General features: G+C 35.8%; 2 protein-coding genes across 3 annotated transcripts; both read left to right on the forward strand.

The window, feature by feature from the left end:
• The first annotated feature begins 5898 nt into the window (after nt 1–5898).
• Nucleotides 5899–8811, forward strand: LOC130469120 (uncharacterized). Of its 2 annotated transcripts, none has more exons than XR_008929493.1 (3): nt 5899–6157; nt 6757–7139; nt 8148–8810. XR_008929493.1 is itself a non-coding variant. In XM_056838090.1 (3 exons), the coding sequence occupies exons 2-3, from the start codon at nt 6964–6966 to the stop codon at nt 8787–8789; spliced, it is 804 nt and encodes a 267-aa protein (XP_056694068.1). In that variant the 5' UTR covers nt 5899–6157; nt 6757–6963; the 3' UTR covers nt 8790–8811. The 2 variants fall into 2 exon arrangements, 1 of the variants encoding a protein (XP_056694068.1); XM_056838090.1 differs by having other exon boundaries at nt 6757–7125; nt 8148–8811.
• Nucleotides 8812–11039: 2228 nt separating this feature from the next.
• Nucleotides 11040–11809, forward strand: LOC110803625 (chaperone protein dnaJ 11, chloroplastic). The gene has a single exon (XM_022009147.2). The coding sequence runs from the start codon at nt 11167–11169 to the stop codon at nt 11632–11634; it is 468 nt and encodes a 155-aa protein (XP_021864839.1). The 5' UTR covers nt 11040–11166; the 3' UTR covers nt 11635–11809.
• Nucleotides 11810–18446: the final 6637 nt, after the last annotated feature.

Raw genomic sequence — 18446 nt, forward strand, 5'->3', positions numbered from 1 at the left:
TCGTGGGCTGCTGTGCGTGCGTGTGTGTTTGTGTGCTACTCGAATCCTAAAGCTACCGGGATTTGTCATATGATTAAATCTAATCCTAAAAGATTTAGTTTATTTAATTAGAGTCCTAGTAGGATTATAATTAAATAAATTAGTATCCTAATAGGATTCCAAATCCTTTTCCAAACTCTATAAATAGGTGCCTAGGGTCACATATTTACATCGAGCATTCAAGTATTCAAAGTGAGTTTTTGAGAGCAAAATTCAGTCATACAATTGCCTATAAAGTGCCGAAAATTCTAAGTACCTTAAGGGCGATTCTAGTTGGTCAATCTTAAGGCGGATCCGGACGTGCTGTGGACTATCTACGGAGGGACGACACTTGGAGTCCTAAAGACTTGTTCTTGTTCGGTTCGGGCGCAGCTAGGGAGGGCACAGAACAAAGAGTATGCATCTAAACTATGCTAAATGATTATGTGTAAATAATATGTTTTCCTGGCTTTATGGTTTTTCCGCATGATTTATGAATTGTCATATGTATCATAACCTAACAAGGGGTCACTGCACTAGTTCGGTTGTTACATCATGGTCTTCCAACTTGTTCCTCGCTTCGTTCCCTTCCGCCTGTATGTCTGTCTCCTCCTCTCTCCCCTCCTCCTCCTTGTCCCCCACAAATAAGGAGACTACTTCTAGCTGTTTTGTAACATCTATTAGTTTCCCCCTCGCCTCCTCGGTCACAACCACCTCCTTCTTTGTAACGAATAGCCTTTTCGCACATGCCCCCCCTTCTGACTCCTCGTCGCTCTCTCCTCCTTTGTTCACTTTCCACGGCGAGGCCCGTAGTTTGTCACTATATTGCCTCTTGGGAGTAGTCGCCTGTACGATCTCATCACAATCTTTTTCCCCATGCCCCAGTTTTCCACATATGTAGCAAAAGAGGGGTAGCTTTTCATATTTGACATTAAAACTCTCCTTTCCACCTCCCCTTATTTTCAGGCTTATTTCTTTCTTTAGGGGCTTTCGCAGGTCAATCATGGCTCTCACCCGCAGCGACTTATTTATACCTATGATATCTGACCTGTCTACTCCCATGAACGATCCCACCTTGTTACCAATTACCTTTGCGTTTGACTCGCTCCCTCTTCCGGCCAGTGGAAGGTCATAAACTCTGATCCAGAATGGCACGCTATGCAATGGCATTTCAGTTGGTTTCACATCTCCATTTACGTTAGATAGCACCAGGGTGTGTCTGTCAAAATGCCATGGTTGCATCTCCATAACATGCTCCTTATCCTTCCAGTGATGGAATTGAAAAAAGAAAACATTCTTTTCAATTGGGTTCGCGTCCATTCCATGTTTTGGGTTCCAAACTCGTTTCATGGTAGAGATTATGGCATTGCTGTTGATACTCCTCTCCGTCCATATTCTTCCCACAACTCCTAGGGAAACTCTCGTCTCCTCTTCCTCCTCCCCTTCCACCGTCCATTCCACCTCTGGTTCGCTCTCTTCCTCTTCTGAGGATTGGTTGGGTGTATTATTGAGATGTTCTTGCGGATTCATTGTCTTAGTCGCAAACAGCTCCAAGAGATTGAGCAAAAACCTTCGAGAATTGAAGGGTAAATGCTAGCAGACTGCTAGATGAGACCCTCTGTAATACCCCGAATTTTTAAAATTTGGCTAATCATGCTTAATTATTTTAATTTAGCTTAAAATCGTTTTAAATACTAATTTCGAATTTTATTTTAATTAACGAAGTTTTATTTCGCTTGAATTTTCAATATTGTTACACGATTTTTTTTTTTCAGTTTTTATAATTTCATTTCATATTTACGAGCTTAAGCTACCTTTAAAATTTTAAATTATATTCCGTAATATATAAAAGATGTTAATAATTTCAAAAATTTTCTTATCAACGACTAATTTTATTCGAAAACTAAATTTATTTTATTAGCACTTTATAAAAGAATTATTCTGTAATTTAATTTTAATGATTAAATTTTCATCCAAAAATAGCTATAGAAATTCTGAAAATTTTGCAACAATATATATATTACCAAATGCCCATTTCTATTACTATATACTAAAAGAGACACCAGGAATAACACATGTCACTACCTGGTGCAATTTTTTCCCGCCATTTTTTTTTTTTTAAACCTTTTTAAAAAATTTTACTTTGCATTTTTTTAGGAAACTAAGATAAAAATGAAATAAAATATAATTGAATTACCATTGATAGAATATGCAGTTATTTTGTAAATATTATGTATTAATTAGATTCCTAATTAATAGCCTCATATCACGCTATTGTACAACAGATAGTTTGTATATATGTTGATGTCCTTCATGTACCGTCCCGCCACCAGATTGGTGATATTTTTACAAAAGGTCTTCCACGTGTACCTTTTAATGATTTTCGGGACAATCTTAGCGTACGACAATCTCCCACTTCGACTGCGGGGGTGTGATAGAATATGCAGTTATCTTGTAAATATTATGTATTAATTAGATTCCTAATTAATAGCCTCATATCACGCTATTGTACAACAGGTAGTTTGTATATATACTGACAATACACAATCAATGAAAATCAGGGAAATTATTTCTCACAACCACAAATGTAACTACGTAGTACATGATATATTATTGGAGGAAAGATGAATCAATATAATTTTCTCCTTTACAATTTGATTTTATTTATGTATTGTTATAACTTTTAAATTAATTTATATAATATTGAAGAATTGATTTCTAATGTTAGTCTAATAACAATACACAGTGAGTATGGATGTTAATTAAAATAATAATAAGTGGTAAGTATACAACTATATAATCTTTAACTTTGTACTCCGTATTGTACTAATATGCATATTTAGCTTATTTTATACACTATAAGTTCATACTTTTGCATATATTCTTTTTACTTTCACGTTTTCCTTATATCACAAATCTTTTATTTAGATACTATTGAAATAATAAAATATTTTAGTAATAACCGTGCGTTGCACGGGACCTAACGTAGTGACCAATTAAAACCAAGTCAACCCTTCTCTTTTCTCCTCTTCTCTGCCGTATAAACATGAGCATTTGGCAGCCATGGAGCTTGCCATCTATTACATCTATAAACTTTAGGCTTGCTGATTCACTCACCTAAAGTCACTAAATTTCATTACTCATCAATACTTTTCTCTATTTTCTTACATTTGTCATCTAAATTCTTCCAATTTGGATCATCAATCACGTAACTTGATCAATGCCATTGCTATATATAGCTCCTAAACATGTACAGAATCTGCAAAATCAAACAAACAATAAAAATTTTATTTCAATTTTTAATTTCTCAATTACCATTGAAAATCCCTCTTAAAATAAATTCAAAACTTTGACCACCATAACCACCACCAACCAACGCCGCCGCCACCACCACTGACTGCCGCCGGCAGACTCACCGACGGCAGACCACCCCCTCCGACCTGACTCCTTCTCCGGTCACCACTGCTTCTGAAACCGTTAACCATCAACGACCACTCCCGCCCCTCTTTCTCCTTCTCACTCGTCCTCCATGCTTTCCTCTCTCACCGTGCCCATCTCTCCTCCGGGCTCAGCCACCGCGCCGCCGTTCTGGCATGCCCTTTCTTCCACGCCTCCCTCCTCTAGTCGCGAACCGCCGACCAACCGCCCAGTCGTGCACCACGTACTGCACATCTGCACTTCCTCTTGTTCTTCTCCTTTTGCCCCTTCCCGTTGAAACAAACAATCAGGAACCAAGTTCTAATTTGGTTGGAACTTTGGTTTCCTTATTTAAGGCAGCCCATTCTATTTATTTGATGGCCCACTAGTCCACTACATATTTTGGGTAAGCTTCAAATCAAATTTCTTGGAACTAAAACTTTTATACCAATGCTAAATTGCTAATGCTAAATAATTCTTTTTGAAACAAAGTTCAGTATTTACGTACTTGTATAATTTGATTTTAAATGATGAGTTTTAGTAATATAGTTCATTTAAATAGAAATATGATTTTAAAGAACAATAGCTTTTATATTATTTATCTTTTTAATTATTAATTCAATAAATTTCTTTAAAGAAATCGAACTTCGGAGCTCAGGAAGAACGAACCAACGAAAGGCTTAGCAAATCGTGGAAATGAGGTAACGGTTATTGCTAGTACCCGCAATCCCTTCGAAATGTATTTATGTACGAATGATGTTACGAATGATTGATGTTTTATAATGATGTTTTATGATTTGCGGGATTACAAGTATGTTTTGATTGAATTGATTTACGATAATGCAGCTTTATGCAAAGTATTGATTTAATGAATTATTATTCCTTAAAGAAATGATTTTATGAAATAACGAGATTTAATGGTTTTACTGAACTATCCTGATTGAATGAGATTTTCCTGATTAATCTTCAATTAAAATAAATGTAAACATGATAAATGAAAGTGTAAGAACTGGTCAAGTTCCCCTGATATGGAGCCCAGGCTCCCCCTGATAAGAAGCACTGGCTTCCTCTGATATGGAACCAAGGTTCCCCCTGATAAGAAGCATTGGCTTCCCCTGATATGGAACCAAGGTTCCCCTGATAAGAAGCACTGGCTTCCCCTGATATGGAACCAAGGTTCCCCCTGATATGAAGCATTGGCTTCCCCTGTTATGGAGCACTGTCTCCCCCTCTTATGAAGCACTGTCTTCCCCTGTTCGTAGGAGACGTCCTACCATGTTTTCTTGTAAAGTCCTGACGACCAGAATAATACTGTTAAAAAGAAAAAGGTTAATGAAATGATGTTCCTGAAATAATATTCCTGAAATAATGTTCCTGAAATTCCTGAAATGATGTTTCGAAATGATGTTACGATGCTAGGGTAACTCGTTACTGAGTTTTCGGCTCACCGTTTTGTTTTCCGTTTTAGGTACTGTTGGGGACCACAGAAACGAGTAGTGGCGAGGATTTCACTATAACAATGTTCACCTAAGCTATTGTTAAGTTGTAACAAGTTTAAGTAAAAATTCTTGATTAAGTTACGTACTTTTATTAAGGATTTCAAAAGGATTATTATGTTTTTATTTTGGAAGTTTAACAGCTTATGATTGATAGTTGCCTTGTAATTCCTAAAAGGGAGTTACAGCAATTAAGTTAATTCCGCTGCTAACTATTCCTTAATAAGTGATTTCAAGGTCGGGGCGTTACACCCTCCCAAGAGAAAACCCTAAAGCCAACCCTAGAGGGAAAAAGTTTTGGGAAACCGCTTAACTTTCCAGCTTGGTGGTATTGATTGACACAAAATTTAATGCAATGTAATTGACTTATTATTTAATTAGATGGTAGTTGATAGTAGAGTATTCTTTTAAAATATATATAGTGGGAAATGGGTCAACTTTTTGAAGGGGTAGTGAGAAATGACTCACTTTTTAATGGTTTTTTTTTCAAGGAGTAGCGGTCTATGGATGAGCATATATTAATAAAAGTTTGTCATTTATGGAAACGATGCGAATAATCCCGGATGGCTTTATAAGGAAAGCGGTGCGATTATTCAGGGACGAAGGGAGTATAAAACTTTCTTATGGTATACATAGTATAAAACCTTTTTACGATGGTATCTGATAATTGTACTTCCTTGGTTCTTTAATAATATTTTTTTTTTACTTTTATGTTCGTCAATATACATCTTATATTATTTTAATATAAAAAGTATAAAATTGTTAATATTATTAAAGTATTCGTTGAAACAGACTAAACAAGACGTAAAACTCTTAAATAAACCTAGTCCACCTAAAATTACTGTGAACCAAGCCCAGAAGAGTAAGCTTCTCTTCTTACCTTTTTCATTCACACGTGTGAATGAAAACGCGCCAAATTAATTTTGTTTCAGCTCTTTCTCTCTTCTCATTCACTCGATCTTTTCTCTCTCCTCATTCACGCGAGATTCTTCTTTTCTCTCTCCTCTCACTCACACGAGCTTCATCGCAGGTCTTCTTTAATGCATCATCTCGAGCTTCTGTAACTTTCTTCTACTTGCCTATAGTCTGTTCCTTTAATTTCTCTCCTCAATTTCAAGCTCCATTTTCTCTCTCCTCTCTGAACAGTGCCACCAAAACTAGGGGAGGTTCTTCGGTTGGAGGTCGAAGAGGTCTCCATTGTGAAGTTACTCGCAACGAAAATTCAGGTCTGTTTTTCATCTTCAAGTTTTTTTGTAATTCCTTTACCTTCAGTTCGCTGATTTTTGCTCAATTTGCGCGATGTTTATTTGTTGTTTCATGTATTTTTGTGTTTATATTTTCTCAATTGATGTTCTTGTTGTTTATACTAGAGGTTTTTTTTATAATTTTTGCTTGATTTGAAGTTTTCTGGCCACGAATTAGGGTTTGATTTTACTAATTTTCAAAATTAGGGTTTCTATGCATTTTCTGCTGATTTTTGCAGTTTATTGGTCTGATAAGAGTTCTTGTTGTTTATTTTGCTTGATTTGAAGAGTTGTGGCCACGAATTAGGGTTTGATTTTCCTAAATATCAAAATTAGGGTTTCTATGCAGTTTTTGCTGATATTGCGGTTTATTTGTCTGATAAGATACTAGTCGTTGTCAACATTCACAATTTAAAGGTAACTATGCTACTATTTTAAGTCTTCATGTGTAGAAGTGAGGAAATTGTAACTGTTATAATCATGTGGGTTACTATAATATCTGTAATGGTCACTATATGTAGTAGAGTGGTGTTTTGGATTGTTTATTATGCAACACTGATTTATATTCATGTTTTGTGTAGATAATATCGGAGATACAAGTAATGGCTATGGGGAAACTAAAGTCCTTCCTAATAATGATCAGAACACCGAAGGCAATTTTGATAAAACGAGGTGGATCAAATCTTGGCGTGTGCAGCCTAAGAAAGGAGTTCAGAAGACCAAAAAAAAGTAGTGGCTACGAAACCAGCAGTTGTTCAGTCACAAATAAATGAACCAGACAATCCACTATGAAGAAGATGGAAAACGTGTTGAAGGTTCCGGTAGAGGCCATAATGTTTGTTGGTGATGATGCCATGGTTGTTTCTACGACAAAGCGCAAGCGATGTGGTGATGGTGCCCTGGTTCAAGGTGATGTTGCTACCCAAGTTGGTGATATTGTTATGATGAAGGTTGGTGCAGAGATGTAAGTTAGTTCATCTCATTATCGCTTTTTTTAGTACATAGTATCCTTTATTTGTTATATAGTATTGTCTGTGTTGACTTGTGGAGTTCATGTTCTTTAATCTTTATATGTGTGCTTTAACTGCTATTTGTTCACTAGCTTAAAGTTGAACAATCCTATCCTAGGCCATTCATGTCTATGTTGTATGTTATTGTGGTAGTTGGGTTTATGAAATATTCTATGCTTTCTGTTTCTTTTTCGTAAAGGTTACTTTCGTCCAATTACAGTTACTATGTCTACAATTTAAAATTTGAAACAAAATTTCAGTTTTAAGGGTGCCTATTCAACCAAAAGGGTCACTATATACTTGTATGCCGTAATAGATTGAATCTTGTGTGTTCTATACTTAGCATTCCCGATTTAATTTTGTTGGGCTTATGGATTTTGGATGGTTCATGAATCTTAATTTTCTCTCTATCAACACATATGCTTGAGTTAATGCATCTCAGCGGAAGTAGTAGAAGCAGTAAGCTTAGCTGCTACTGCAGCAGCTGCGGATTTTATGGGATTATGCATATGCTTATGTCCTATTACTATGGTCCATATATGTAAAATTTTATTTGTCATTTAGATGGTAATTATTGATCTATAATTGTCAGTATATGCATAGAAAATAATAGAAAAGGGTGACTATAATTCAAAAAAGGGTGACTATATCAAGAAAGAGGTGTTTTGTTTGTTTAAGGGTCACTAAGAATAGAAAAGAATCATTGTACAATGTGTAACATGTGAATTGGGGACATGGTTTTGAGGATGGAGGATTTGGGGGTAAAATATGTATTAGTAAGTGAAAATGAGTTTCAATTAGTAAGAATTTGGATCATGTTCCCTGCCTTGAGAAGTACTCTGTATTAGTTACAAAGTGATTAATGTATGAGGTATATATTAAAAAGAATTTAAGTTACTTTTAAACTTATGGTCAATAGTCCTGAGTATTCTGTTACATTTGCTTGTGCGAACAAACAACAGAGCATATCCCGTGCAGTGATTTTGGATGATAATAAATTCTGGAGAGCAGTTGAAGAATGTATTGATGTTTCTGAACCATTTCTAAGAAATCTGATGGAAGTAGCTGATGGTAAACCTGAAGTAGGGTTCATCTATGAGCTGATGACAAAGGCCAAAGAGTTAATACGAACATATTATATTATGGACGAGAGCAAGTGCAAGACATTCTTAGATATAGTGGACAGTGGGTGGCATAACCAACTTCATACATCATTACATTCAGCTGGAGCATTTTTAAATCCCTGTATCCAGTATAACCCTGAAGTCAAGTTCCTGGTTGCTATAAAAGAAGACGTCTTCAATGTTTTGGAGAAATTGCTTCCAACACCTGAAGTAAGGCACAAGATCACTAACCAGGTTCTTCTATTCCAGCGAGCAACTAAGGTGTTTGGGTGTAACATGGAAAAAGAAGCACAGTTGCTCCTGGTAAGTTCACCCTTCTTGAAATTTCACTTACATCATATCACATTTGCCAAAGGGTTGGATACTCTGCAATACCAAAATCCCATATTTTTGCATCATTGTCGTCCATTTTCTATTTTGTTCAAGTATATACCTGGACGAGCTAATCTGTCCATTTTGTTAATGAAAATGAATTTATAACTGAAAGTCTATTAAGCTCAACTGGTAGAGCTATTATGCAATTGCATAATGGTGTAGGTTCGAATCCTACATAGACTATCAAGCCATTGAACTTTGGTTCTTGTTATTTTGTTCCTTTCACAAAGTAAATGGAAAGGTCACTATATGTTAAAAAGGGTAACTAAACATAAATGAAGTATATATTTCAAAAAAGGACACTATATGTCAAAAAGGGTCACTATATATTTAAAAAAAGGCAACTACAATTTAAAGAAGGATACAATTCAAAAAGGGGCACTATGCGTCAAAAAGGGTCACTATATGTTATAAAGAGTCATTGGATCTAAAAGAGTAACTACTTGTATATGTTATAAAGAAGGGTTACTATATATTAAACATATGTCACCATAGTTAAAAAAAAGGTAACTTAGAGGGTTACTACTAAAATGGATTGAGTAAATATGTAACTATATGAAATAAATAGCCTATGTAGGATTTGAACCTACATCCTCTTTGTATTGGTTTGAAGTACCAATACAAAGTGCTCGACCAGTTGAGCTAATAGGCTTATGCGCTTAGCAGCAGCTTCCTGCCTTTTGAGCAACTTAGATTGTATTTGTTCTACAGAATCAACATTGTCACACCATCCTTCATGAACAGATAAACATACAGCAAGGGTATATAGTTAGGCTTCATCCCATTCTATCTTCCTGTTATTTCAAAATACTTGATGCTTCACCGAAATCCAAGCACTGATTTAAGATGCCATATTATTCAGAGTCATATTATCTGCTAGACAAATTCAGAACCATGGGAATGAAGGACATACAAAAAATCAAACTCCAATTGCTCAATATCATCTAATTTCTCTATAGTGTTTTAGTTTATAAGTATAGTCACCTTTATTTGTTGCATAGTGCATCAAAGAAGCACACTCACAAACAAGCACCTAACAAAAAGCCAAACACTACATCAACTGTCTCTGAAATGGTGTTTCATCTCAACTAAAAGGGGGAAATACAGAAATCTGATAATGTGCAATTTTATGTAACCAGTTATTCAGTTAAGGAAGCACCGGATTTGAAATGAGTACATATATCATAAGTCAGTTGGAGGCTATCTTGCAAACATATATAGTTGGCACTACAAGCTCCTATTAAAGTTGATCCAGCTCTTATTCGGTACACGATGTACACTTGAAAACATGAGCTCTAGGTAATGCAGCAATAGCAACAACAATAGTTGTTCTCTGTTTCCCAGGTTAACCCACAACACCTAGAACTCTAGAAGCATACACTCATAGATGGGACACCTAACAAAAAGCCAAATACTACTACATCAACTGTCCCTGTGAAAATGGTCCTGCTCCCTACAAAACACTTAAATGCGACCATTATACTAATTTACTGGCCAAATAAGAAAATATAGGAGGGCGGATTTATATCATTTAGTTGAATGATAAGTCTACCTGAACTGTGGAAATTGAACAAAAAAGTAAACCAAATACAAACATGCCCAAAAGAATCAAATATCACAAGATCTGGAAATCACTTAGTTAAATTCATCAAAATTTAAGTAAAGTAACACCATAATCGGCAAAAGATCAATCACAAAATATTGATATAATTGATTTTAGAAAAATGAATAAAAAAAACCCCAAAATTAAATTTAATTGAAGAACAAACAACGAAATCAAATGAACCACAAGAGGAAAAGGAGGGAAGATATCATACCTGGAGATCGAAACATAGGAAATTAGGGTTTCAAATCGAAGACGATTTATGGTAATTATACCGTGAATTTGTGATATCTTGAATGTCTTTCGTTATTTTCCAAAATTCTTTGCAAGCACTAACGCAAATTACACCCTTCGATTTGATGAGTTCAAATCAAGATTTTCAATCGGATTTTCTTCATTGAATTTGCTTAGAAATTTTTGTTCAACAATTGAGGAGATACAGAGAGCGAGATAATGACGAAAGAGGGGCAACCTCCAACCGGGCAAGTGAGGTGAGAGACCGAGAGTGTGAGAGGTAACATGAAGGTGGGTAAAGTTATTAGTTGACACGTGTGATATTTAGGTGCACAATAAAATTAGTGTAGACCAAGTCCACACAAGAATTTTTCAAACAAGACTATACATGAATATGTATTTTTCTTATACATTAGAAAAATTTAGAAGATTCTAACGGCGAAAGTAGTTTGGCCGGATAACCAGTGGGGAACATTATTGTCAAACATGACTCACGACTAAAACAAATCTATCCTTAAATTGTTAAAATATAAATGATGTAAATAATATCGCCCTTATTTGTACCAAAAATGCGCCCCCACGAATACCCGTTGTACCACTTCTCAGTTCTCACCCAAAACTACCTTTCCAAGTTCCAACCATCCAATGCTCTCATTTCCTCTCTCCTCTTCCTCATTCACCTCCGTCCAACTGAAATCTTCCAAACGCCTTGCCGGAAACTTCTCTCCTTCACCGGAAACTGTCAGATTCCGACGCTTTTACGCCGTTGCTGCTACGGCTTCGCCGGAAACCGCTTCCAGTTCATTCTACGAGGTATTGGAGATCTCGATCGGTGCAACCTACGAGGAGATCAGGGCGGCGTATCGAAGACTCGCGAGATCCTGCCACCCTGACGCCGCCACCCGAGGAGAGATAAAGTCCCCCGACGATTTCATGAGAGTTCACGCCGCTTACACCGTATTATCTGACCCCGACAAACGCGCCGACTATGATCAGAAATTGTCGCAAATTCCCCTGCCGACGGAGAGACCGTTCCCAGGATTATCGGCATCTCCGACGTCGTCTTTCTGTCGGGTTCCCCGGCGAAATTGGGAGACGGATCAATGCTGGTGATGACAACATAATTGTACAAAGTCAAACGGCTTTAGTTTATTTAATCCGGTTTGAAATGGTTTATGGTTGTATAATTACAGTTTAGGTTTAAGCCCTTTATTTCCTCTTTGTGGTGGGTGTATTGTGTATAATGTAAATATTATGGGTTGATTTGAGCTCTTGCTGACTATAATAATTAGATCAGAGTTTTTCCCTAAAAAATTATGTAATTAGAATAGAGTTTGAGTAAGAGTGATTAATACTAATTACAGGCACAAGACAAATAACGATTTTCTTCAATATTGCTTGAAGATCCGTAAATTTCCAAAATACGTCACATTTGTAGTTATTTTCCACTCTACCGTCCACGTCAGTAAGAAAACCGGTCTAATTTCTTTTAATCGATCACCGCAAAACCGCCAATTCAAATAGCGGTTGTACAGAGATGGCGGTTTACACTTAAATGAACCGTTAATTGAGATGGCGGTTCATTTAAGTGTAAACTTCTACATAGTAATCTTCAAACCGCGCGGTTTTGTGACATAAACCGCCAATTCAATTGGCGGTTTTGTTTAAATTTAAACCACCAGTTGAAATGGCGGTTTAGAATTGAACCGGGGAAAAAAAAATTATTTTTCTCTTTCAAATGCTAACGTGGACGGTAGAGTGGGAAATAAGGTATAATGTAGCGTATTTTAGGATTTAATGTATCTTTAATTATTGGCGGAAATCGCTCCAAGATAAAAGCTTATTCAGAATGTAAATTATGTTTTCTCCGTCTTTTGTTTAATTACTCCCCCCGTCCCTTAATACGCGCACCGCTTTCTTTTTCGTGCCGTCACTTAATACTTGCACCGCTTCTATAAATGGAACTTTTTTACAAATATTATATATTACTTCTCACACTTACGTACCAACCCACTCCCTAAAAAAGATCATTTAAAAGTTCACACCCTACTACCCCTTACACATTTACTACTAACTATATTAAAAAAAAAAAACCCCGCAATCAACTACCACCCATTAAATAATAAGTCAATTCAAGTGTATTAAACTCCGCACCGGTCAAATCGGTGCGAGTATTAAGGGACGGAGGGAGTATAACTTTGTACTTCGCATGTCTACGGAGTATTATTCTTATGTCTACTTTTTTTTTTCTGAAGTAAAAGTAATTCATTAAAGTCATACAACAATTTACAAAAGAAATTTGAATCCAACAAATACGTAACAAATCGAATCAGATAAAGGCCTCCTTCATTAAACTACGGTTGTTGAGTAGATCTTGCATTTTGGGACATCCCCCGCACGTACCACTGGAATATACAACTTTTTCGGAGGGACGATCTAACTATTTGTTGTAGTCGTGAGGGTGATTTTCATCTGATTCATCGGATTGCATTCGACAAACTGATAACTTTTGTGATCCCGCATAATTATCTACCAATAAACCAATTTCACGGTAATCCCTTAGATATGCGATCATGGACAGTAGAAAAAGCAAGAAAAAGTGTCCTCGAAGAGAAGAGAAGAAACCATGTCTTTCGAGGAAGAAAAGATCCTAGCAAAGGGGAAAGCACTTTTGTTTCGAAAGAATTCTAGGTAAAGCCAATCCAACAACCCAACCCAAACTTAACCCAATAATGAAAGGTTGGATCATGATTTTTAACCCGTTTATTTAAATGGGTCAATCCAATCCAACCCGTTTAATTAAATGGGTTGGGTCGGGTAGAAATTTTCAACCTGAAATCAACCCGCCTTACCCATATAACTAATTCGACAGATCAACCTGCTAAGCCCGTAAAAAAATGTAACTTTTGGTCATTTTAGCTTGAACAAATTATAAATATGAAAAACTTCTACTAGTAGTCGTCATTAGCTACTCTTCTCTTTCAATATCTATCTTCTCTACCTCATCCCTAATATTCTTAACTTATATTTGTTCTCTATAAACGTAATCTCTTCAACAAATAAAGCATCAGATTTAGGGTGATTTCCTAAATAACATGAATGAAGACGAGAAGAATAAAGTAAATAATCAACCCCTTCTCAGCCTTTGAGTACCGCCTCTTATTAGATTTAGGTGACCAATTTTACTCATTTTCCTTTCATTCATTTATTAAAAATCATTATAGTTGAATTATTTCACCAACTATTCAAGATTCAAGGAATGATGTGGTATAGATCTGCATACATTTTAAAGATTTTATTTCTTATGTTATACTTCAATATTAAGTTAAGTAAACAGGTCGGGTTGGGTTGAAAAATTCTCAACCCATTTATTAATGGATCAACCTGATTGGGACCCAGCTCAACCCATTGCCAACTCTAATTCTAGGTAGTTACTGTCTTACTGAGTATTGAAAACACAAGTGCATAAAGATGTTAGATTAATTTACATGGAGTACTTGGAAAAGAAAGTTAGAGATAAACTAGGAACATGTGAAAGATAATCCAACCAAGCATGTCTTGGTCTGGTGGAGAGGATAATATCTCCTAACATATCAATCCTTACTAAAGGCGCTTTGAAGGAGAGTTTCCCTTACCATTACCCCCACTCTCAAAGTGTCTAGCCTGCTAACCTGTGCGCTCGGCAGGACACTTCATCTTACGTACATCCAAAGAAAAAAATTGAGAAAAAAAATTCTTGGTTTTGTAAAACAGAATCTCATGTACTTATTTTACAAAACATAAACTCGTTTTAAATATATTTGTTTTTAAACAAAATTTTTAGGAGTAACTGGAATTTCTTCAATGGGATTTTCTTCAAAAACATGCTTAGACTTGATGAATTTTGAAGGAAATGTGTCCTTCACCCAAGGTGCATTAGTCTAATACCAAGGTTCAGATAAATTACGGAATACTTAATTCAGTAAGATCAAGTGATCGGAACAACTAGTCGGAGCAATGTATCCGATCAATGAGTTTTAATCCTTATTAGGCTCACAGCTTACTCTTGACTGAACCTACAAGGTCACACCAATGACATATAACAGATATCCAGATTAAATGAATCGAAATTTCATTTAATTTCTATTCGTGAATTTAGTTTGGAAACCATGAATATATGATAAGTCCTTGGATCGTAATCGTATATCGTATTGCGTATATTCGTAGGTCGGGACGGACGAATAATCGTATCGTACGACATTGGATCATTAAGTTCTATACGATAAATAATAGCCGTAAGGAATTAGACGCAACACGAAAAGGGAAGGAGCAACGCTACGACCCACGAGCTAAGCGCGCAAGGCCCATGGGCGCTGCAGCGCTGCACAAACGCGCAAGGCAGGAGGCCCATGGCTAGCGCTACACAGGTGCGCGCGCGGGAAATAGACAAGGCATCAGCAGTGTGCTGGCCTGGGCGCGGCCACAGCCTAATAGCCGTGTGCGCCTTCTTGTGTGCGTGTGGGCTTAAGTGGCCGGTCAAGGCTTATAGCCTTTGGCCGGTTGCTAGCTATTAGTTCCCTAGGTTTTATTCATTAAACCTAAGTGTCTTTTCCATACTACCTATCAATCTCATCTAACCCTAGAGCATACGAAGAACCCTAACTCTAAGTTTGCCTCAAAGAGTGAGATTTTCCCAAAAAGCCAAATACCTTGTGGAAGTTCTAAGACAGCTGCCGGAATCAATGCGGATCTGAATGTTTCGGTGGACTATTGTAGAGGAACTACACGTGGAGTTCTTGATTGTGTTCGTGAGTCTAGTGGGAGTACACGCTACGAAAGTATGTTACGTTTAATTTATGCTTTAACATGTGATTCTGGATTGGTAATTGTTTTCACTTTGTTAATTAGATTAGCATTAAATCCCAACAGTGGTATCACGAGCTTCATGTTTTAAAGCATATTTTAATGTATTTTTCATGATATATTACTTTCAAAATTTCTTTCATTTTTTTTGAAACTTTTTCGGATTATTGGATGAATTAGGGAAAATTTATTATTTTCGAAAAACGTCAGATTTTGAAGTTTCCTAAGTGATTTTTGGGTGGAAACGACGTTCTAATCATAGTTTGAATAATCCCTCTAGAATTCCGAAATTCGGCCTCTAAGTTGGACTTTTTGAGGATTTTTCGTTTCGAAATAATAAAATCTTGAATAAATTCGGCTTTAAAAATTAATTATGATTCCTAATCAATATATAATTAATTTTGGATTGTCCTATTGGTTTATTACAATTATCATGAAGTTTTAAAATTCATTTCGTGGCTAATTATAATTATAAACCATATTCCGAAAAGCCTAAATTTATGCATTTTTTGGTCAAAAATTGATTTGATTAATTGGTTAGATGTGAAAATTTTCTTAGGAGAGTAGGGGAATATATTTTTATTGATAAATGAATCATATAAAAGTTCAAGGATTAAAATTTTTAACTGGATTTGTTAACTTTAATCGATCACCTAGGCCAAATTTGATAAAAATCCGAAATTTAATTGTTTGGAATAGTTTAAATTGTCGGATTGGATTATCTAATTATCCGAATACAATATTTATTGGATCCGTTCATTAAATTCGAAAATATGTTAGCCTAGATTTATTATTTTCATGAGTTGGATTGTATGAAATTATAATAAATCACCCACTTAATTAATTTTCATAATAATAACGAAAAAATTTGCTGAAATTATGAAATTTTAAATCGTGTAACTTTTTCGTTTTGGAAACAAAATTGGATTATATGTTTCATATGGACGATCAAACCACTCGCACAAGGCGAGGGGTTGCTGTCCGCAAATCGCTGCACACGAGCGAGGGCTTAGTGCCTTGATGTGCGCGCATCGGCAAGACGAAAAGGAAGGAGGCAGCTGGCAAGCACGCGAGTAGGCGCTTGGACGCACTGGCTTGCCTCTCGGCATGGGCGGTGCACTAGGAGAAGCCAGTAATGGCGAGCGCTAAGCAATTGATGCCACACAGTGATGCGGCAAGCCAACGAGCGAGTTGGCGAGCTAGCGCACGTTGGAGCAGGGCAAGCAACATCGAGCACTTGCTCGCGCATGGGCTGCGGAAACGCGGCTCATGCACACTGCAGTGAGCGAATGGCCTTGTGACCATGTTGCTTGTGAAGTGGGATGCAGCACATCGCAGCGATGGGTAGGGCGCAAGCACACACCCTCGTTGCATCATTTTGTGCAATTTTGCTTTGTTTTGATTCAAGGCCTATGTTTCGGGCTTTGGGCTTATTGTTGCACGCATGGGCTAATTACTTGGACTTTATTATTATTATTATTATTATTATTATTATTATTATTATTATTATTATTATTATTATTATTATTATTATTTTATTTTGCTTGGGCTGGGCCGTGAGTATAATATTTTAAATTAAAAGTTCAAATGTTTATTGGTTTAAGTGTGAGCCTTTTAATAAAAAAAATTGAAAATAATTATTTTAATTAATTTCTCATAGGAAGACCACTTTTAAATAAATAAATATTTGACTAGAATATAATTAAGGATTACTAATTTAGAATTGATTAATCTTTTTAGAGAGCGTGTACATGGACGTGATTTTAATTAATCATGTAAATTATGTGTAAGCTTGCTTGGGCCATTCGTCTTAGAGTACGAATGGGTGAATGTATATTATATTATATTGCCACATTATAGGTTTGCAGGTGACTAGTATGACCCAACTAGGATACTTAAATACAATATGCGAACTGTTTATTTTTAAATGTAATTTTTAAATAAGTTCAGCATACCATGGAGTATTTTTGTATTTAATAATTAGATTATTTATTTCAAGTATTTCTAGGTAGTATTTAAAAATTCTAGTATAATGTTAGCATTTGTAACGGTTTTCAAGACGGTGCCAAGCTAACAAGATGGAGTTTGAAGCTTGGATGCTTCAAGACCAAGTCAAGGGGCCATACTAGATCACCAATTTTCTTATGCTTTTATATATTGGTATATGTATATTATGAATGAGATTTTTGTTTTATGTTTTAACCAACATAGAAACAACTAAATCCTAAGAATATTGAGTTTAAATTGTCTTCCAAATCAAGCACTTACAGAAATCTTCGAACCTAAGATAGTAGGTTTTCGCCAAATCGAGATGCTATTTTTTAGTATTCCTAGATAATAAGGCATCCCAAAGGAGAATTTTTATTGTGGTTGTAAGTCAAACGATATTGGTACATATTGTGGCAAATGAGTAAGTTGTGACATTAACTTGTTAACCAAGAGTAGTTTGAAATTACTACCAATTGTTTTTTTGCTTACCTAAAATCTTAAAAGGATTAAGACAAGCCAAAGCATGCTTATGACTTAGAGATTTTTAGGGTCTTGGATTCGTTTCATTCATTTTGGACTATATATTTATTGCATGAATGAAATGTTTAATGATTGCATGAATTCTTTTATTTCAAGTTATTAAAAGTTTATGAATGATTATTTATTGCGATATCTTTTAATGTATTTAACAATCAAGGCATCAAAAATTCTGGATGTCAAGTTAAACTTGTCAAATTTTCTTGATTAGGAGAGGAAGCTTCGGCAGGTCCTAAGATGGAATAACATGAAATATGTTTTTGATCATCCCATCCCCAGCTATATATTACTCAAAGGATGTGACTACTAAAAATCACTATATGTTGGAGAACCACACGACACTTGTCATGGATCTTATTCTTGGCTCTATCCCTAAAGATTGGAGTGTTAAGTTTGTTGCATATGAACCATGGGCACTTCTAAGGCATCTTAAGGATACTTGTCGTGGAATATTCCGTAATTTAAAATGTAATCTACACGCGTGAAATATTCCGTAATCAACACCCGTAATTTTATTTATATATTTTAAAATGTTCTATTTTAAAGTGTCTTTTATT

The sequence above is a fragment of the Spinacia oleracea genome, chromosome 3 (assembly GCF_020520425.1).
Source record: "Spinacia oleracea cultivar Varoflay chromosome 3, BTI_SOV_V1, whole genome shotgun sequence".
In the NCBI taxonomy this organism is placed as follows: Eukaryota; Viridiplantae; Streptophyta; class Magnoliopsida; order Caryophyllales; family Amaranthaceae; genus Spinacia; species Spinacia oleracea.

Coding starts and splice junctions, on each gene's coding strand:
- LOC130469120 (XM_056838090.1), top strand. CDS start 6,964: ATGAAGAAGATGGAAAACGTGTTGAAGGTTCCGGTAGAGGCCATAATG. Junction 7,126..8,147: donor GTGATATTGTTATGATGAAG/GTTGGTGCAGAG, acceptor AACAAACAACAG/AGCATATCCCGTGCAGTGAT.
- LOC110803625 (XM_022009147.2), top strand. CDS start 11,167: ATGCTCTCATTTCCTCTCTCCTCTTCCTCATTCACCTCCGTCCAACTG.